Genomic DNA, 22995 nt, shown 5'->3' on the forward strand with positions numbered 1-22995 from the left:
GCTACATTCATACATGACTACTAAAGACTTCTAAACTCGACTAATTGTGTTACCAGCTAATGTGACACTCTATTTTAACCACTAAACTTACAGAGTCAAGATGCTAGTTTTTGATACAGTTAAGTCGAAAAATTTTGCATTGGTTGGTAAATAAATTTCAAACTTCAGTGCCAAAGGAAAGAAAGAGAGAGCGAGTATAATACATTGACACAACAATAACAACCAGTCATAGCTCAAACAACAATGAAGAAGCAGATTCCAAGCCAACGTAACATAAAACCAACATCAATTATTAAAATACACGGGCAAGCAAGTTCATATTTATTGTGCAAGCAAATGAAACATGAGGAACAAGAAAAATTGATAAATATCCATGTACATACTGAAAGAATTATTGCTCAAAGCAGGAGCCTGGACCACTTGGAGGAGTTCGAGCATACTCGTTTGTAACAGGAGCAGCTTGAACCCCGCGTCTGTTCAACAAGCATCTGAAGTAATGCAAGCGAGGCAATGCGGTCACGTTAATGTTTCCGGAAGATATGGCCTCCCTACTGCTCCACAGCCGCTCTACAAGGAAGAAGTAAAGCAGTGAAGTTCAATATTATGCTTAACCATGCTAAGATAAAGCCAAAACAATTTCCAACCAATCTAGCATCATTTTTCAGGTTAAAAGGAACGTAACATTTTTTTTCTTTATGCATTAGTTAAAAAACAGAAAAAAATAAGTCTTGCACTATGTACATGACGTTTTGAATGTTTCAAAAGTCATGTTGTGTATTGCAAAACGATCTAAAAGATGCTTATCCAATTCATATTGCATTTAGCAGCATCTACAGTGGCTGTTGGACCAAGACACCAACTCTATCTCTCAAATTTAGGTTGCATTTAATTTTAGCACTATCTACAGTGGTTATTGGACAAGTCACCAACTTAGTAAGAAATCAGACACTCCCTCTCCCTCTCCTTGAATCGACGCACTTTTTAGATAATAAAAAATCATGGCCTGCTCTCCACATGCTGAGAAACTACCAAGATGAATCTATATTGAAAGTTGTACATCAAATATAATAGGATTTGGGACTACAAGTCTGGATTCCCTTGAAGAAAACTGTCCAAAGTTGCAATAAAAGGGCAAGTATACAGGAGCATGCAGTGCACTACGAGTCCAAAGCAGTACAATAACAATTTTGCAAAGAAACTTCATAAGGATAGTTTATCTATGATCAGATGAATACCTGCAGCAGCCGCAGCTCGAGGCCATATTGTTTGCTGAACATTCGATGTATCAGCTGTCTCACCCCACATGCATACTTCTCCCCCAAGCACAAGCTTTTGCACAGAAGCATTGTCTATTCCTTCCAGTGGCTCAGCGGTATAAAATTCGTTCCATGGGACATCTAGGTGATCAAGATACCAAACACCTTGATTGCTGAAAATGCATCTGAAACCTTTGGCAACAACCTTCGGACAAACCCCTGGGCCCAACCTATTATATTAAAAGATAGATTAGGCTTGACAGCATTACATATTTTTGCTTGGTACCGCAAGAAAACTGAATATAGGGATAGAAAATTTACCAGTTATGCACTATGGTCCTTGGATGAAGGTTTTCTGGGAAATTATTGAAGGTTTCTTCCCTAGGATGAGGAAAGCAAAATTTATCAGACACTGAATATTTTATTTGATAAGAAAAAACAATTTTATTGTTAAAAATCAATAAAAGTCTAATACAAGAGAGGAGGATAAATTATTCTCACTATTAAAACAGTAATGAAACAAAAATAAAATAAAGATAAAGCCTTACAGGGCCGTAAATTAGAAACCAATCACATCTTTTCAATTCAAAACAACCAAAGAGAAAGGAAAACCCTTAAAGGCTTTGTCAGTCGACGCCCATAGGGATGCTGTAAACTTTGCTCTTTCAAAGAGGTCATTGATATCCATCTCCCTTTCCTCAAAGATCCTAGCATTCCTTTCCGACCATAAAGTCCACATAACTGACACCATGATACTCCTCCACAAGGCTTTAGTCATCTAATTCAATTCCAATCCTGCCAAGTCCTCCTTCAAAACCAAGCTACAATGGCTGGGAAAAACCCAAGAGAATCCTACTTCTGATAATAATTTATGGCAGACTGATCTTGCCACCGGACAATGCAACAATAAATGATCAATGGATTCATCACTATCCCTGCAAAGAACACACCAAGAAGGGAAGAGAACCCTGTGGGGGTTCCTCTTCTGCACCAAATCACAAGAATTTAATTTCCCCAGCAAACCAACCAAGCGAAGACTTTAATTCTATAGAGGACACAAGATTTCCATATGAATTGAAAAGATAAAATTCAAATTTTCAGGACTATTTGCTAAAGAAGAAAAGAAAAGCCGACACGAAAACCCTTTAGGATCACACACCAAACTCTTTGATCAGGACTTGAAGGCTGAACAGGAACGGAATTGATTAATTGGAGTAGATAATGCAAATCCTCTACTTCCCTGTCATTCAGACCTCTTCTAAAACCGAGATTCCAATTCGGATCACCATTTTCAGAGTGAATACAGACTTGTGCAACAGAAGCATTAGGAAGATCCAAAATTCTGAAAAGTCGAGGAAATAAAAAATCCAAAGACTCATTGTCACACCATTTATCTTTCCAAAACAAAAATTTAGTCCCATCCCCAACTCTCAAATTTATGTTTTGAAGGAATGCAACCGACCCTTGAGAGATGAATTTCCATGGATTTCTAAAAGAACCCCTAGTTACAAGGTTCGAGTCCCTCCATTTGGTTGTAACCCATATTTACTCCTAATAACTTTAGCCCACAAAGAATTTTGCTCCAATGGAAATCTCCAAAGCCATTTCCCTAACAAAGCCAAATTTTTCTTCTTCAAGTTCCCAATCCCCAACCCGCCTTTCTCCTTACTTCTTGGCAGGACATCCCAAGCAACCAAACTCGTTGATCTATCACCCCCCTGATTTTCCCAAAGGAAATTTCTCATCATTCTTTCCAGCACATCCACAACCACTCCAGGCATCCTAAACAAGGATATAAAGTAGATAGGAATGCTTGCAAGGACAAATTGAATTAGGGTTAATCTCCCACCCCTTGATAGAAAGGCCTTTTTTCAACCATCCGACCTTTTCCCCACCTTTTCAATGCCTGGTGACCAGAACTCTAATGAAAGCGGATTTAGTCCCAACGGCAAACTCAAATACTTTTCAGCACTTAAAAAGGGCTATGATTGAGATTCCGTGTTGGCCTTGCCAGATTTTTCTCAACCTTTTGTGGTGGAATCTGACGCTTCGGGGTTTGGTATAGGAACGGTTTTGATGCAACAACAGCGCCCCATCGCTTATTTTAGCCAAGTTCTTTCGGTGCGTGCTCGCGTCAAATCGGTCTACGAGCGGGAATTAATGGCCATTGTGTTAGCCATTCAAAAGTGGCGACCTTATTTGTTGGGAAGACGATTTGTGGTGCGCACCCATTCAAAATTGCTTGGCTATGATTTTGAGATTCAATACAAGCCGGGTACAGAAAATAAGGTGGCAGATGCCCTTTCGAGGCAGCAAATGGGGCTTGCTTTAATGGTCATGACCACTCCAATGGTGCTTGATATTGAGAAGTTGCAGCGGCAGGTTACGGCGGATCCGGGGCTCAAAAAAATCGTGGATGAGTTATTGGTTGAAACTCCTTCTTTAACAGGGTTCTCTCTTCAAAGGGGGCACTTACTATACAAAGGCCGGTTGGTCGTTCCTCCACAATCCCCTCTTATTCCAATCTTGTTACATGAGTTTCATAGTAGTAAGATTGGCGGCCATTCGGGGGTCTTCAAGACTTGCAAGCGGTTGGCAATGGAGTTCTATTGGAAAGGTATGCGCAAGGATGTCGAGTTTTTTGTGGCTGCATGTGTCGTCTGCCAGCAACATAAGTCGTCAACCTTGTCACCTGCAGGTTTGTTGCAGCCTCTGCCCATACCCCATCGTGTTTGGGACGACATTTCTATGGATTTCATTGGGGGCTTACCTAAATCCGCCGGCTATAACTCAATCTTGGTTGTCGTTGACCGTCTCAGCAAGTATGGTCACTTCATTGGCCTCAAACACCCGTTTTCGGCCAACACAGTGGCTGCTTCTTTTGTCCGCGACATAGTGCGCCTTCATGGTTTTCTGCAGAGTATAATTTCCGATCAAGACAAGGTTTTTATGAGCCACTTTTGGAAGGAACTTTTCCGATTACAGGGCACCACTTTGTGTAGGAGTACGTCGTATCACCCACAGACGAATGGGCAAACGGAGGTCGTCAACCGCTGTTTGGAGGCCTACTTGCGTTGTTTTGTTTCCAGCCAACCTCGGCAGTGGTTTACACATCTTCCGTGGGCGGAATATTGGTACAATTCGAGCTTTCATGTTTCGGCTGCCATGACACCTTTCAAAGCTCTCTATGACCGGGATCCTCCGCGATTGGTGCCTTATGAGGCCGGTTCTACGGCTACATCGGAGTTGGAGCGGCAACTATGCGATCGAGATGCGCATTTGGCTAAATTGAAAAACCATTTGGGCCGCGCTCAACAATCTATGCGGGACCATGCCAACAAGAAGCGCCGTTCTGTATCATTTGAGGTGGGAGACATGGTTTATTTGAAACTCCAACCGTATCGACATCGAGCGCTGGCGCGTATAGTGAATGAAAAGCTTGCGCCTCACTATTACGGGCCGTTTCAGATCCTTGCTCGCGTTGGCCCAGTGGCGTACCGGCTGCAACTTCCTTCCCATGCTCGGATTCACCCGGTTTTTCATGTTTCCCGTTTGAAGAAGGCTCTTGGTTCTGTGGATATTCCTCAATCTTTACCTCCCATCTTGTCTGAGGATTTGACGTTGCAGGTTGAACCGGACCAGGTCCTGGATACACGTTTCTCCCCCACCAATGGTTCTTTGGAGGTTTTGATCAAATGGCGCCATCTTCCTGATTTTGAGTCTTCGTAGGAGCTGTTTGAGGTTATTCAGCGCCATTTCCTACTTTCCACCTTGAGGACAAGGTGACTTTTCTGAGGGGGGTGTAATTGATAAGCCCTTACTCAGGCAAGTGTACATTAGGAAGAATAAACGGGCTTAGGAAGAGGGTTCTGGTTTGGGCTGTCTATAGCTTACTGTCTGTGGAAGTTTGTTAGTATTAGTAACTTACTAAGAAAGATTGCTAGAGGTTAATGAATAAGGGAATGTATAAAAGGGGGAGAGGAATAGAAAGAAGGCATCGTGGAAATAATCAAGTTGTTGTACAAATCTTGGAAACATTCCAAGTACGGGGAGGAAGCAGACCCTCGAAGTTCTGCGTATTGGTGTACATGTGCCGACATTAATAAAGTTCTCTAGTTGATTCTTTTCTTCTTTCTTTCGATATTTTCTTGATTTTGTCCCAAATCGGTTCAGTTCTTATCATTTTGGTATCAAAGCATTGTTCTGGGAGATTATGGCGGCCAGGAAAACGGAGGAGAAATTCGAGGCGGTGGAGAAGGAGATTCAACAAGTCAAGGCTTCGGTGGAAAAAGAAATTGGAGAGGTTGGGGCTGAAATGAACCATAGCAAGGCTGAAATGAACCATAGCATGGCTGAAATGAACCAGAACGTGTCAGATCTGCGAAACTCATCACAAATCTTCGAACTAAAGACGAAGCTGTGGCAATCCAAGCAGGAAGATCGAGATGTCACAACATACTACAATGAGATGGTGACTTTATGGCAAGAATTGGATTTGTGTTATGAAGATGAATGGGATTGTCCTGCTGATAGTGTGCGGCATAAGAAAAGAGAGGAGAATGATCGAGTTTACAATTTTCTAGTAGGACTCAATCAAGAATTAGATGAAATAAGAGGAAGGGTCTTCGGAAAAAAAAAACCCTTACCATCTATCAGAGAAGTGTTTCAGAAGTTAAGAGAAAGGAGGCTAGGCGAAGAGTGATGCTAAAAACCCAAGAACCAAAGCTCAATCATAAAGCAGAAATTTCGGCTCTAGTCTGTAGAGGATTTGATCCGGAGGAAGAATAGAAAAAGAAACCATGGTGTGATCACTGCAAAAAACCATGGCATACAAAGGAAACATGCTGGAGAATTTTAAAAAGAAGAATGGAGGTGATGGCAAAGCATTCCAAACCATGAGTGAGGATTCTCAAATGCAGCAAATCAGCTCGGAAATAACTCAGTTCACAAAGGAACAATTAGACCATCTATACAAACTCTTTCAATCTCCACAATTTTCAAATTCTTCTTGTTCTTTAGCTCAAAAGGATAATTATCTCATTACAGCTCTCTTTAGTATAAAATCTAATCTGTTTTGTCCATGGATTATTGACTCTGGAGCCACAGATCACAACTGGCTTTTCAAAACTGTTTTCATCCCACAAACCGTGTGTAGGGAATAAAAAGATCAAAATTGCAGATGGATCCTTTTCAGCCATAGCTGGAATAGGATCAGTCAGTGTTTCTCCATCTCACACTTAATTATGTCCTCCATGTTCCAAATTTGTCTTGTAACTTATTGTCCATAAGCAAAATAACTCGTGATCATAAGTGTCAAGCTAACTTCTATCCATCTTATTGTGAGTTTCAAGAACTAACCTCGGAGAGGACGATTGGCAGTGCTAGAGAGATTGGTGGACTTTAATTCTTTGAAGATTGATCCAAATCAAGAAGACCGACACATAGTACTTGTCTTGAATCTATTTCTATTACTAGTAGGGATGAAATAATGATGTGGCATTATAGGTTAGGCCACCCTAGTTTTCAATATTTAAAACATTTGTTTCCTCCTCAGGCCCACGTTGTGGAAGGGGTGACCTGGAAAGGCTAGAGTGGGCATCCAGAGTGGGCCATCCAGAGTGGGCCGCCGTGGACGTCGGTGTCGGAAGCGTGGTGGTATGTTAGGATCCTTGTTGAGTCCCACATTGCTAAAGTATAGGCTTAGCATGTGGGTTTATAACCACTTGGGCACCCTCTCCCCACAAGCTAGCTTTTGGGGATGAGTTCTACCCAAAGGTTATAATAGTAACCTTTTTTGAATCTAAACCTTTTTTTGCTACTCATCTTCAGGGGGAGACTACAAGTGAAGATGTAACCAAATTTAGAATTAATGATGTTGGAATTAATGATGTTTTTGAAATAGATTCAACACATGCTCCTAATATTGAGACTGAAAATTCGGATTCACATGTTAAAAAACCAGAAAATATGGATGGAACAAATGATGATTTACATATTGAAAATTCAAGCAGCCTACTGCCATGTCAAAATCAGAATCTCCGCAGCTCAAAAAATAGGAACAAGACTGGTACTAAGAATACATATCTCTTGGTCTATTCCAGGAGGAAACTGAATTCAAAGAAACAAGGTCCCGGTCCTCTACAAGGCCATGAGTCCGAGCTGAGGGAAGAACCAAAACACTTCCCCAAGTGCCTAGGTAACAATCAATCCGATTCTTTGTTAAATTCCAGTCCCGATCTCCTTGGTGATTCCATACAGTCTATCCCTAGTGCTAGTACTGAGTCATTTGAGGATCTGAATATTCCTATTGCCACCCGCAAGGGTGTCCGGTCATGCACTAAACATCTCATGTCTAATTATGTGTCCTATAAGAATCTTTCTCCTTCATTTTTTTCATTTACCTCACATCTCACTTATATGGAAATTCCAAAGAGTGTACAAGAAGCTTTACAGGTTCCTGAGTGGAGGAAAGCTATTTCTGAAGAGATGAAAGCACTTGAGAAGAAGCACACATGGGAAGAAACGGATCTGCCGAGAGGGAAGAAAACAGTTGGCTGCAAATGGGTGTTCACCATCAAGTATAATTCTGATGGATCTCTCGAGAGGTATAAAGCACGGTTGATGGCTAAAGGGTTTACTCAAACCTATGGCGTTGATAATCTCGAGACCTTTGCTCCGGTGGCAAAGCTGAATACCGTAAGAGTACTTATTTCAATTGCAGCAACTCTTGACTGGCCGCTTCAACAGTTAGATGTGAAGAACGCATTTCTAAACGGAGAATTGGAAGAGAAAGTTTATATGGATCTACCGCCTGGATTTGATAAGCACTTTGGATCTAAGGTGTGTAAGCTAAGAAAATCACTTTATGGGCTCAAACAATCCCTAAAAGCATGGTTTGAACGATTCACTCAGTCTATCAAAAATCAGGGATATGTCCAAGCCCAAAGTGACCACACTATGTTCATCAAGCACTCCGATGATGGGAAAATTGCAATTTTGATAGGCTACGTAGATGATATCATCCTTACTGGAGATAATTCTGCTAAAATGAGTCGTTTGAAGGAAAGTCTGGCTTCAGAATTCGAGATCAAAGACTTGGGATCTTTAAAATATTTTATGGGAATGGAATTTGCTCGTTCAAAAAAGGGTATTGTTGTCTCACAAAGGAAATACGTCCTTGACCTCCTTAAAGAAACAGGAATGAGTGGGTGTAGGCCTACTGATACCCCAATGGACCCTAACCAGAAGTTGGGAGATGCCAAAGATGGAGATCCGGTAAATACAACACGATATCAGAAGTTGGTAGGAAAACTAATTTACCTATCTCATACCAGACCAGACATTGTGTTCGCAGTTAGTAATTCATGCACTCACCACATGAAGAACACCTTGAGGCAGTATATTGAATCCTGAGGTATTTGAAAAAGCACTCCAAGGAAAGGACTCCTCTTCGAGAAAAATGAGCAGAAAACAATTGAAGCATACACAGATGCAGATTGGGCGGGTTCCATCACAGACAGAAGATCTGCATCTGGATATTGCACTTGGAGGAGTAAGAAACAAAGTGTAGTAGCTCGAAGTAGTGCAAAAGCTGAGTACCGGGCAATGGCTCATGGAGTATGTGAAATGTTGTGGTTAAAAAGGATTCTTGAGGAATTGAAGAAACCAATAGAGATGCCTATGAAACTCTACTGTGACAACAAAGCTACGATCAGTATTGCTCACAACCCAGTGCAACATGACAGAACTAAACACATTGAAATTGACAAACATTTCATAAAGGAAAAGCTAGAAGAAGGTGCTATCTGTATGCCGTTTGTTCCAACAACACAACAAATAGCTAATATTCTCACAAAGGGATTATTCAGACCACGCTTTGAGTTTCTTATCAACAAATTAGGCATGATAGATATATGTGCACCAACTTGAGGGGGAGTGTCAAAGACCTAGGCTTTTTTAAAGTTAGGAAATTATCTCTTAAGGAGACTATCATTCTAAAAGTTAAGAGTTATCTCTTCTTTGATTCTGTTTTTAAATTTAGAAATCTGCATAGAATGTTTGATTAGGTCTGGATAAGGATGACATGGAATCCAATTAGGATTTCATGATTAGTATAGATTTTCTAAGTTAGTTTTATGCCTATAAATAGCTTCTACATTCTGCATATTAATAATAAGAAAAATCAGTTCTTTTTCTTCTAAAAAACTACAGGTATAAATACCTGTCAAAGAGTCCATTTGGTTTTTATCATTGAATTGGAATTTTATTTGTATTTGGAGATTAGTCCACTCTACACGGACTGCTTTTATTGTTGGTCTTTGTATTGAGATTCTTGTACCCTGATCATCAATAAAATTTCCCTTTTGCACCAGCTTTCTCCATTTAATTTCTTTTATTTCACAGCCTCTATCATTTTGGTATCAGAGCCTTCCGATCCCAAATGGTGTCCACACGAGCCTCCGCCTCCCATCCTAAACCACCACATCCACCTACCAATCCGAATAATCCCACACCTCGTCCTGCATCCCCAAACGCTGACCCGATAGCGTTGCAACTTTCTTCCATAGCTTCTCGACTTGAAGCCATCAATATTTTGGCAGTTGATGTAGCAGCACTCAAGGCTCAAACTAGCGGTGCACAGCAAGCTGAACCCGTTTCCAGTGTGTTAAACAAAGGCAAGGCCAAAGAAATTCACCATGGTCCCCGCGAACAAATGAAATCTGTCTGGTTGGAAGCTGAAGACGATGATGCCGACAGCCTTTGGTGGCTTCGAAGTCCGTCAAGGCGACCGCACATGAAGATGGAATTCCCCAAATTCAAAGGCGGCGACCCTCGCGGATGGACCCTTAAGACGGAAAAATACTTCCGCTACTATCAAACTCCCAAAGAATTGAAGGTTGATATTGCCACAATGTACCTGGAGAGAGGCGCTAAATTTGTTCGCATGGATCAACAAAGAGCGCACCCCCGTGTACTGCGATGAACTCGTGAAGGCTCTGCAGGAGAATTACAGACCTGCAGAATTCCAGAATCCTGATGAGTATCTTTGTGGAATCCGGCAAACAGAATCTGTTCAATAATATCGGCAAGACTTTGCCAAACGATCGGCGCAGGTTTCTAATTGGCCAGAACACTGCCTCTTAGGCGTGTTCCTTAATGGATTGAAGGAAGCACTAAGGGCAGACGTCCGAATTCAGAAGCCTTGTACGGTATACAAAGCGATGAGCTTGGCTATGGAGTTTGAGACCAAGCTAGGCCCAACTCGTGGGACAAGAGGGCCCAACTGGCCCAATTGGCCCAACTCCAATCGGCCCAACGCCACTAATTACTCCACACAAGCTCCTCTAAAACCCAATACTCATATCGCAAACACAAATCGAGCTCTTCTTCCAGCGACAACGCGAGGCGTGAATCCATCCACCCAGCCACTTGTGTCCAACCCAGCTCGATTTTGGGATGCCGAGAGACAGAATCGTCTCGCCAAAGGCTTGTGTTTTCGGTGCAACAAAAAGTTTGTGCCTGGTCACCACAGCAAACCATCGACTTTTTCCCTCATGGAGCTTACAAAGGGCGACGACTCAGCTGAAGAAGAACCCAGGGACGCCAATGACTTGGACGCAAAACATATTGTGGCGTTGCTTGTGGCAAACTTGGGCATTCCGGTCTCCGTTCAGCTGCCAGGATTGCAAATTACCCAAGATTATTATCCTTTCACAATTGGGGGCGCTGACTTGGTCTTGGGAATCAAGTGGCTTCGGTCACTCAACTCTGTTCAAGCGAACTGGAATGAAATGTTCATGATACTTTACCTAGATGGCAAACGATGTAAGCTTCAGGGCATTCCATCAACAGCAAAGGCAAAAGCCTCTTTCCAAGCAATTTACAAGCTTGCCGATACTAAAGGCAATCCTCCTCCGCCAGCTTTAAATTCCTTACTACACGAGTTTGATGCTATTTTTGCTAACCCCACTACCCTACCACCCTTCTGTTCTCATTCCCACGCCATTCCATTGCTACCCAACTCCAAGCCTCCAAATATCCGCCCGTACCGATACCTATACTACCATAAATCTGAAATAGAAAAACAAGTTGATGAACTTCTCAAAGCGGCTTCATCATACCCAATTTCAACCCATTTGCCAGCCTGGTTCTAGTAGTCCAAAAGAAAGATAATACTTGGAGGTTTTGTGTGGACTACAGGGCCCTAAACCAATTAACTGTACCCGACAAGTACCTAATTCCTAATATTGATGAGTTGTAGACAAACTCCACGGAGCCACTGTTTTTTCCAAAATCGACCTCCTCTCGGGTTATCACCAAATCCGAGTTCACCCTCCCAACATCCATAAAACTGCTTTTCGTACACATTCGGGCCGCTACAAATTTGTAGTTATGCCTTTTGGACTCACCAACGCCCCCTCAACTTTCCAATCCGCAATGAATGACCTTTTTCGATGACATATTGATAAATAGCCCCACCTTAGAGGAGCATCTCACCCATCTTCAATTGAACCTTAACCTTTTACAGACCCACAAATATTTTGCCAATGCAAAAAAGTGTGTTTAGTCAGAATCAGATTCAATTTATGGGTCGCGTTGTAAGCAAAGAGGGAGTTGGTGTTGATCCTGAAAAGGTGCAAGTTGTTCTAAGAGGATTCTTGGGCCTAACAAGTTATTACCGCCGATTTGTTCAAAATTGCGGGGTGATTGCAAGAGCTCTAACAGATTTGACAATGAAAAATGCCTTCTAGTGGTCTGAAAATGCAGATTTGGCTTTCCAGAAACTCAAGCGTGCTCTGACTACAGTTCCCATTCTTGGGTTGCCAGATTTCAGCCAGCCCTTTACCATAGAATGTGACGCCTCCTCTAATTGGGTGGGTGTTGTCCTCATGCAATCAAAACACCCCATTGCATACTTTAGTAAGGGATTTTCTCTATCTAATCGTTATAAATCTACTTATGACAGAGAATTACTGGCTTTGGTTTTGGCTTTACAAAAGTGGAAGCATTATCTATTAGGGCAACATTTTTTTGTGAGAACTGACCATTGCAACCTCAAGTATCTGTTAAATCAGCGAGTCACCACCAACGAACAACAACGCCTTCTCATGAAGCTTTTCCCTTTTGATTTCACTATCATATACAAAGCCCCAAGGAGATGATGCTTTATCTAGAAGACCCCAACATGCCAATTTTCTTGCATTAGTCTTGCCAATTAACATGGATTTCATGCACTTGCCTGATGCTTTAAGCTAAGATCCATATACCAAGGACATCATTGAGGCTCTCCACAACCCAACTTTCACCTGGCGGACAAGAAACTCTTCTACTAGAATAGGTTGGTCATCCCGGATGATACTACCTTACGTCTGAAATTATTAGCCGAATCTCATGATTCATTGGCCGGAAGACATAGCGGCTATCTCAAGACACTCAAGCGTCTCACCTCTTGCTTTTTCTGGACCCAAATGAAACAAGATGTGAAGCGATATGTTCAGAATTGCATGGTTTGCCAACAGAATAAATATCAATCACTTGCACCAACTGGTCTCCTACAACCAATTCCAATTCCGGAACGAGTTTAGGAAGATATTTCCCTTGATTTTATTGTTTGGCCTTACGAAATCTGGTGGATACGACACTATCTTGGTGGTTGTAGACAGATTCAGCAAGTACATCCATTTTCTTTTACTAAAACATCCTTTTACTGCAAAATCAATGGCTGCTCTTTTTTGCAGGGAAATTGTTAGGTTGCACGGCATGCCTTGCTCTATCCTATCTGATTGTGATGTCATTTTCCTTGGCGCTTTTTGGCAAGAGCTATTCCAACGCAGTCACACTCGGATTCGGATGGGAATTTCTTATCACCCTAAGTCGGATAGCCAAACTGAGGTGGTGAACCACTGCTTAGAGGCTTACTTTCGATGCTTTGCACATGAACAGCCATCTTCTTGGAGCAAATTCACCACTTGGGCAGAATTTTCCTTCAACACGGGCTTCCATACTTCAACGGGTACCACTCCCTTCAAGGTTCTTTATGGTAGAGATCCGCCTAGCCTGCATCCTTTCGTTTTTAGGGAAACGCATATTGCTGAGTTAGAAGCACAACTGCTGAAACGTGATGAAATGCTGAAGCTTCTGTGTGAAAATCTTCTCAAAGCTCAATCTCAGATGAAGGCATATGTTGATTCTAAGATTAGAGTATGTTGATTCTAAGATTAGAGAATTCTCTTTTGAAGTAGGTGACGCAGCTTTCCTTCGCATTCAACCCTTTCATCAGCGCTCTTTATCTAAGCGAAAGTATGAAAAGCTCTCTCCTTGATATTTCAAGCCTTATACTATACTTCGTCATGTCAAACCAGTAGAATATGAATTGGATTCTGCCTTCGGATTCCAAACTCCATCCCATTTTTCATGTGTCTTTGCTGCGTCCTGCTCATGGCCAACTCCCAACCACACCTCCAGCTGCTTTGCCCATCTCTAATGATTGGGAGCTCACCTTAACACCAGCTCAGATATTGGACCATCGTTGCGTAACACAGTCTTGTTTTTTCGTCTTTTGAGCTCCTGGTGCAATGGTCAGATCGTCCTATTGAGGAAGCGTCTCGGGAAAACTATGATCTCTTAGCTAGACAATTCCCTGATTTTCGCCTTGAGGACAAGGCGAGTTTCCAAGGGGGGTGTACTGATAGAATCCCTCCTCCCAAGACTTACTTTCGGAAGAATAGGAAGAATCGTGGAGAGGTTTCTGGTTTCGCTGGATTAGAAGGTTTAGTGGCTGAACAAGTCAAGTCACACGTGGAGGGCCTTGAAGGAGTCTTGGAGTCTTACACCCCATGTCTAACAGAATCGTGCTCCACTCTTCCACTATTTTCCTAAGTTTCAGCAAGTAGTTTCTTTCTGTTTGGCAAATAATATGATTCTGGGTATTGGCATAAATACCTGTCAAAGAGTCCATTTGGTTTTTATCGTTGAATTGGAATTTTATTTGTATTTGGAGATTAGTCCACTCCACATGGACTGCTTTTGTTGTTGGTCTTTGTATTGAGATTCTCGTACCCTGATCATCAATAAAATTTCCCTTTTGCACCAGATTTTTCCATTTAACTTCTTTTATTTCACAGACTCTATCAGTCTCCTTGCCTTAAACCCCTTGAGGCTCCAAATCTTCCCCTAGGTCTCCCCATTGATCATGATCGAATAATTGGCCGATGATATACATTCTTGCATCCATAACCTCCATTTATTATCGAAACCTTTCTTCTCCAACACCTCATCTAGAAAACTCCATCTAACATGATCATTGGCCTTTTCAAAATCCACTTTGAACACCAATCCCCTTTTCTTGTTTGACCGATACTCCTCGACTGCCTCATTTGCAAATAAGCACCACATCTAGTATCTGCCTATCCTTCACAAGCGCACCCTGCGACATCGAAATTGTATCGCTAAGCACCTCTCTTAGTTTGTTTCCAAAAACTTAACCTATGATCTTGTAAATGCTCGTCACCAAACTTATTGGCATATAATCCTTCAGTCTTCTTGAATCGGTCTTTTTCGGAATAAGACAAAGATAAGTGTGATTGATGGCCAATTTAATCACACAATTCCTGAAAATTCCTCAAAGACTTTAAGCAAATCTCCTTTCACCACACCCCAACACTCCTGGAAGAAACCTGCAAGGAACCCACTAGGTCCTGGCGATTATCCCTATCGCTACTAAAAACTGCCAATTTAACTTCCTCCTCTTCATATGGTCTCTCAAGCCACCGAGCCTCATCTCTGAAATCTCCCCCCAATCTATGCCCTCGAAGGACCAAGAGCCTATTTCCTCCTCTTTGAATAGCTTCTCATAGAACGAGATAGTCTCTCCAATAATCTCCTCCTTATCCTCCAAGACCAAATCATCTTCCTTGTCTAACAGCTTGTGAAATAACTTAGTATTGGCATCCCACTCCTTAATCCACCTAAACTTCATTTTTTGTTTCCAAGCCACCATCACCTTGAAGATTATGTCTTCCAACCTGTTTCTTAAAATTCATCTTTCCTCCCTTTCGTCTTCCTCCAAAAAACTATCCTCCTCCTTGCTGTCGAGCCTTTCAATTTTCCCCAAAATCTCACTTTTCGCTAAGTTTGTATCTCCACTGCCTCATTTGCAATGAGCACCGCATCTAAGATCTGCCTCTCCTTCACGAATACACCCTGCAATGTCGAAATTGTATCACTAATACCTCTCTCAATCTATTTGCCAATACTTTTGATATGATCTTGTAAATGCATGTTACCAAACTCAAAAAAAAATTTGAACTCAAGTTACAACTTTATTTAAGTTCATGTTCTTTTGTAAAATTTGAGTTTTAACTCGAGTTTCAACTTAAGTTTAGAGTTAAAATCTGAGTTCAAGTTCCCCCTTCAACTCAAGTTCCAAAACTCAAACTCAAATTAATAAACAATATTTTTTTATTCTTAAAAATGCTATAATTTTTTCGTTTTAATTCCGATTGAGATTATTTTTTTTCTATCTGTTCACAATGAAGAGACGAATAAAACCCCACTCATATATCATATTAAAATTTTTCATCACCATTGAGTTTTTATTAAAATACTATCTAAATACAAATTCAAGTTTTGACCTACCCAAACACAAACTCAAATAAATTCTCAATTCAAATCATAACTCAAATGTGCACATTCAACCACAAACTCAAGCTACAACTTCAACTCAAGTTATAACTCAAATTCAACTCAAGATCTACACTCAAGTCACCATAACTCAAAAATGCAACCGAACAAGCCCTCAATCTTCTAGAATTGGTTTTTTTTTATTTAAGACAGAGATAAGTGTGATTAATAACGGTGATTCGTATAGCCGGTCCTAAGCCCGGGTAAAGGAGGAAGGTTACAGTAGGTTGACAGCCAGCGTAAAAATGTCACTCTACATGGATTTCTCATTTACAGACTCTGTTGTGGTATAAGTGTGATTAATGGTTGAATTAATCACACCATTTTTGAAAAATTCGTGTGATCAATTTCTTGAAGAATCAAAGTATCAGGGTTTTCTTTACCCACGACCTCCCAAACTCCCCTCCTTTTTAAGGGAGAATTCCCTCCTCTAATATTCCATGTCATCAACTTCATTTAAATTATCGGCATCCCCATTATGCTTCTTATCATACCGGATATTGAATTCCAGATTCCTCAATTCCCTCTCCTTCCTCCAATGGTCAGTGTATTGTTCCTCTCTTGCAATTAACCTGTTCTCTCCTCCCAAACATGATTCAGCCCTTCCCGATCCTTGTTCCCCTTCCATCCTACCAACTTCTATATTGCTTCCTTCCAATGGCCCACCTTCCTTCTCTTTCATCTCAACCGATGGCACCAACGCTAACGCTAAAGGAGACAAAATTAAGGCATTTGAACATAGCTCTAGATTATTAGCCGTTTGGTTATCTGTAACTAATCCTTAGCTCTAGATTATTAGCCGTTTGGTTATCTGCGACTAATCCTTCGGGGGAACCTGGTGCAGTGAGAAGTCTCACTTCTTCAAGACCCATAAAACCCTCTCAATCACCCATTCCATCACTCTCTTCCGTTGAGCAAAAAGAGAGAGAAAATCAAATTGAGTATCAAACTGACATACACAAACGGTCGATGCCTTCTTATTGACAAATCATTGCATAAACAATTATTAGTAAATACGTGCATGCATAAGCTATCAATTGATTATCAAATTTGAATTTGCCTAGGCATTTTTTCTCCATATGCAAGCCAATACATTGATATTACTAACTTTAAAATGCATGAAATGTTATTTGACAGTCACGTGCAGCATACCAATTTACTGGGGTCCAATTTTTTGAAACTGCAATCTCTTGTGCTCTGAGTACGAAATACTGATAAGCCTCCTTGGCAGTAAAGTTTGTATCCTGAAGCCTACATATATAATTATTTATAATACACATCAGAATTGTATAAATAGTATTACTAATTAAGATGAGGAAACATTCATGATTCAATAGAAAAGATATTTTCAAACACGAGTTTATGGTTCAAGGTTTTGTAAACAATTGGCCCCATTCGTTTTGCTCGTTAGAGTTGAGAACTTGAGTTAAAAAGTGAATTCATATAAGAGAAAACATTGCAGAAAAAAAAAATTGAATTTTGAATTTTTGTGAGAGTAAACACAGTAACAAAAACTTGAAATGTGATTTGAACTAACAAAACGAAAGGGGCCATTGTCTTTCTCTGAAAGCATACTACTGTTGACTTATGCAAAGACGATATGAAGTATGATCGCTTATACAAAAAACAACAACGATCAACAAAAACAGTTCAAGTACCATTGCTTCACATGGGGAGTAGAGCTCCAGCAACCTGCCAAATATGAATTAGTTTCTCATCAATGAGATATAGACACATACACAGCAGTAGTACCAATGAAAAAACAAACTCCATGCCTTCTTATTAGTGAGATTAATAAAGAACGCATTAAAGAGGGAAACTACTTAAAACATTATTTTACTTCTTGTTCACAGAATCTTATTATAGAAATGTCTAATAAAAAGGTCGAACTGGGGGCATGAGAGATTCTATTTACTGGCAATACAACAGCAATAGAACTTTTAAAAGCCTGAAAGTTCATAAACATGGCAAGGATTCTGAAGCAAGCGGTCACACAAGTTAGAGCAAAAGTTACTACACAACACTTTTGCTCCCTTCTCTCCCCATAATAGGACTTACTATAATACATAAATAACGTGAAAAGAATCCTCCATCCTATACCAAATCCTTATTAAAGAGTAAACCTCAACAGTAATTGGTCCAGCTACAGTTTCTTAAAATGTCTTCTAAGAGTGTTCACCATGGCACTCTTTCAGCTTGTAAAATAAAAGGGAAAATATAAGGAAATGTAAGCATGTTTAACCCCAATAAAGAGTTACCAATAAGGAGATTTCAGATTGCAATATTTTAAAACCACTATCAGCACAAACAATGTTTTAACTTTCTTTGTCTTCTTTAATTCTCAGAGCATAATAACTTGTCTCTTTACTTCATTTGATGATAAAGTGACAGCAGAAGCTTAGCATACAACAAGAAAGATAAGTCTTACTAACTTGTATTAACCTCATCACCACCCAAGTGGAATAGCTCGAAGGGAAAAATCTTTCTCAGATCTGCATAAAAGTAAAGCATTAGTAAAAAAGAAAATTTGCTGCAGCACCTTGAAATAGAGTTTCTTGTGAAAACTTTAGAACAGAAAAGACAAGGAAATTGAGAGTGAATAATTTTGGGATGATAAGAAGACATATTTCTAAGAACCTTAAAAAAAAAATTAACCCCAATAAAGGGTTGGATCTAGATGATCAAACGGAGAAAAACTCTTCCAACTTTTCAGCCATTAAAACCTCATACTCAAGCTATGAAGAATTTTCTTGTAACTGTGATGAAGTAGGAGAAGTTCCATTGTGAAATCAAAACTAATTCCTATAAACATCAGAGGACACTACGTGGGTACACTACGAGTTTACAGTACCAAAAATGATAATACAAAACATAATCTTTTAACAACTTAAGCAAAAGACCTACTTCAGAAACATTTAACTAAAAAGAAGAGAGAGAAAATGATACACATCATGAACCGAAGAATAAGTCATCAAGGGTTAAAAAAAGCCAAGACAACAGACAAGTTTCAATTTTATAAAACTTACAAAATTTGGACACGTGCATTCATGATGTTCGCAGTTAAATTTTTCATGATGTGTATGTAACATTACTCAAAAAGCAAAAATAAAAAAAAATTACATGAGAAAGAGGCCGCTCTATTTCAGAAGGATCTCAATGCTAACAATAAAAGGAAGGAAAAGAAATAAATTCTTCAACGCTAACAATATCAACTGAAGAATACTTTTTAGGGAGCTTAACCTTCAAGAATTCCAGAAACCACATCAAAAGTAAAATTCTTTGAAACGTCAAGTGGCTCTCTGCAGGTAGAAGAAGGCCAAAGATCCGGATATCCAGCGCCCCTGCCCAGCATTTGACTTAAAGGTGAGCTATGTTAACCAATTGAAAGAGGAAAAAAAATGATTTCCTTCTTCTAAGGCTTGCATTTCTTTACTAGAACACTATAACCAAAATACAGGCTATTGACCAATTTAACACTTAGTAAAGGTTTTTACCATGATTCTGCGTGACCAGGGACATCTACTTCGGCCATAATGTTGATGCCTGCTCATTATATACATAAATAATCAGGCAACCATTCATAAGTGTGAATACTTGAAACAAAATGCAGAAGAACCGATCAACTGAAGACTCCAAGCAGAAAAAGATGTTCAGTATAGATCTTAAATTTGTTATTGCTCATACTACAGTGATCTTTGCACACATTTTGCTATCAGATCGATTTCTGTATTTATGAGATTTAGATACCGCAGCTTTTTAAAACCACAAAATTCGCGTGTGTCTGAGAGGAGCATATGTGGCAAGATAATAAGAGAACTTTACTACTGAAGCTTCAGTACGTAAAGTTTCAACTCACCTCTTAGTTTGGCATGGCTTCAGATCATATGTAGAAATGTGGAAAATAAAACCCGGAATTAGTATACTGAAATGAATGGAATGCATATAGGATAAGTTGAAAAACGAGAAAGCTACCAAAAAACACAAAAAAGAGTATAGCATCCACATTTCAAAGAGTTGCTCTTGGTGCTTTAGCCAGTAAGAGTTTTATAAAGAATTATAAAGAAGAAAGAAGATTAGGAATCTGCCTTTTTCCCCCAACTAAAAGCATTCTTTTTAACCTTCTCTGCTTTCTGAATCACAATGATTGGGAAAGCTAAATAAGGGGATGTTTGGTTGGAGGATTCAAACCATGATTTGAATCATGGTTCATGGTTTGCTACAATATTTTCTCTCACAAAAAATACATGTAAATCAAAAATGGTTCTAATCACATGATTCTAATCCATTAACCAAACGTCTCAAATACCAACGACAAAAAGATTGTCATCAAACCTTGATGTTTGTATTGCTTTGTGTTATGCAAAAAATAGCATCCAACAATCATATATAGAAATTACAATTTCAACTGTCCAAAATCAATTTGATTTAAAATGCCAATGGTACGAAACTACAACATATCGTAGAAATACAAAACAGTACCCACAATTATACTTAAAAAATGAACTGAAAAAAAAAAAGAGATATTACATTTACAGCTCATAAGCTAAAGAAAACTGTAGAAATCTTACATGACAATTTCAATTGCATCCTCTACTGTATAACGCTCCCACTTTGTGTATGCGCCTCTCCACAAATTTGGATATGAAGGTATTTCCATAGAAAATGATTGCTCATCTATGACGTGCCAATGAAGAACATTCTACTTAATGTAATTCTTAATATCAGTATCAATGAAAAAGTATTAGAAAAAGTAAAGAAATAGTACAATAACAAGGAAAGTATCCAGAAGACTATTATCATGTAATTAAACCATTAAAGGAAGATGAGACTACGTCATTAAAGTAAATTAGTATTTCTTACAAGTTTTGCATATGACATGGAATCAATTATCTGCTTAATTACATCTTTTGGGAAATAGTGCCTTGATGTATCTGCAGAAATGGTAATAACACGGGCACTCAATAATGATATGTAAAATGAAATCCCTATGAAGATTAACCATAAAGGGCAGCCAATAGTAAAGGATAACTACCAAACGAATGCGTATAACAATAGCAGACACCGACAAACAAAATTGCAACTTACCAAGTAGAAGCCCACGATAAGCAAATCTTGGTTTGTCTTGAATATACCAGGGTGCCTGGTATACTAGCACAGACTTGGATTCATAGTCAAAAGTACACAATTGGCTGAATGTCTGAAAATTGTAGAAGAGAAGCATAGTTAGGGACAGATCAGATGCATAAAACACCACACAGACACAATGTATGCAGATTGGTATATTCCTGTTATCACCTTTGGAAGATAGCAAACTAGTCCCAAGTCTCAATCAAAAAGAAAGCAGAGGATATAAAAAGTCATTTTACTAAGCTCTTTATAAAGGACTTCCCCAAAACCAATTACAATACCAAATTATGGACGAGACAAAAGCCCTCTGTCTCTTCTCTGTAGCAATTATACCGCAACGTGAATCTACAACAGGACTTTTAATCAAGGTCATAAATTGCCAGTGAAAGGAGACATCGGTCCGGTAAGAAAGAAACTTAAACTTAGAACAATAGACGTGCCACCTTAACTTTGAATTAGATAATCAAAATCCGATAGCAGCTACATCGTAAGTGATTCTTTATATATATATAAAGAACCACTTAGGATGTAGCTGCTATGGGATTTTGATTATCTAATTCAAAGTTAAGGTGGCACGTATCCACTTAGGATGTAGCTGCTATGGGATTTTGATTATCTAATTCAAAGTTAAGGTGGCACGTATCCACTTAGGATGTAGCTGCTATGGGATTTTGATTATCTAATTCAAAGTTAAAGAGTTCGAGACAGCAAGGCAACAACCTCATTTACCAGTCAGTTTTCATGCTTTAGAATGTAAAGGCCAACAATGATTGCGTACCTCCAAACCCCGGAGTGCACCGTATACAGTGTTTGCCTGCAAAAAGAGTAACAACAACATCACTGATGAACCTAGAGCCTCAAAGCACGATAGTGTAGAATGAGATCAGTTTAGTAGAATGCGCAAATCAAATTCAGACACTTTTTAACTTAATGAGATATCCATCACTTTTAGTTACTAAATCCTCAATTTCAAAACTTAGCTAAAGAAAACTGAATCTCATTTAAATAATTTCCCAGAACCAAATGGGTGTATCCTGCTCAAAGGTAGAAGTTGGAGTGACCTTCATTGCGCTCATTAACTTGTTTCAAGTGAAAGTGGGAATTCTCGATTGTTGTCCATGAGAGAGAGAGAGAGAGAGAGAGAGAGAGAGAGAGAATGGGAAGTCTCCCTGATTCACCAATGTAACAATGTATCAATCGGCAAAATGGTGTAACTATAGCAGTTCAAATCAAATGCTTGTGAATTAGCCAAATAATCAAAACAACATCACATATTAATTTGGGTGTCACCAAATAATCCATTTTGAAAAATTTCGATTTTACCTCGATGGTCGCTTCACCCACAACCGATTGCCCATCATTCTTAGCCACAAACAACTCGTAGCTCTCATCCACACCAAGTTGAAGCTGCCATCAAAAGAAGGGGGAAAAAAAAAAGGCAATCAACTTTCTAAATTAATTGCGAAGATCATCACAAATATCAAATTCAAAATCCCAAATGTGACTCACTTCGTCGCTATCGGAGTCAACGACAATCTTCAAGCTTCTGATATCATACACGCGACTTCTTCGCGAAGTGCCGCCATTGGCGTGGTTGAATATGATCCCCTTGTAGCGATCGAAGGCGGCTCTGACAATGGCGGAGCCGCGCCCTCCGCTTCCGGCGAGGGCCAGAGAGAGGGCAGGGTCGACGGAGAGAGTGTCGTTTCCGGAGGTGAATTCCGACGGCAGCGGCCACAGGTAAGGGAGCGAGGCGTTGACTTCCGAAACTGAGTCGCAGAGAACGGGCGAAAATGCGAGAAACGACAGGAAAATTGCTGCCGTTAGGGACTTTAGGATCATTGTTTTCTGATGATTTCAAGAAAAGGAAGAGAGGGGGAAAGAGAGGAAGGGTTTTTTTTTTTTTTTTCAAATGCTGTGGAGTGTGAGA

The 22995-nt window shown here is 39.8% G+C and overlaps 1 protein-coding gene across 1 annotated transcript; it reads right to left on the bottom strand.

Annotated features, from left to right (window-relative positions):
• Positions 1-215: 215 nt before the first annotated feature.
• On the bottom strand, positions 216-22995 carry LOC21408118 (beta-hexosaminidase 1). Its single transcript, XM_024165779.1, has 15 exons — positions 22575-22995; positions 22389-22472; positions 21844-21879; positions 21024-21135; positions 20799-20869; positions 20507-20637; positions 19795-19811; positions 19433-19481; positions 19179-19279; positions 18371-18430; positions 17597-17630; positions 17091-17189; positions 1578-1637; positions 1236-1486; positions 216-567 (listed from the first exon to the last, which is right to left on the bottom strand). The coding sequence occupies exons 1-15, from the start codon at positions 22905-22907 to the stop codon at positions 392-394; spliced, it is 1614 nt and encodes a 537-aa protein (XP_024021547.1). The 5' UTR covers positions 22908-22995; the 3' UTR covers positions 216-391.

The sequence above is a fragment of the Morus notabilis genome, unplaced genomic scaffold (assembly GCF_000414095.1).
Source record: "Morus notabilis unplaced genomic scaffold, ASM41409v2 Scaffold139, whole genome shotgun sequence".
NCBI lineage: Eukaryota > Viridiplantae > Streptophyta > Magnoliopsida > Rosales > Moraceae > Morus > Morus notabilis.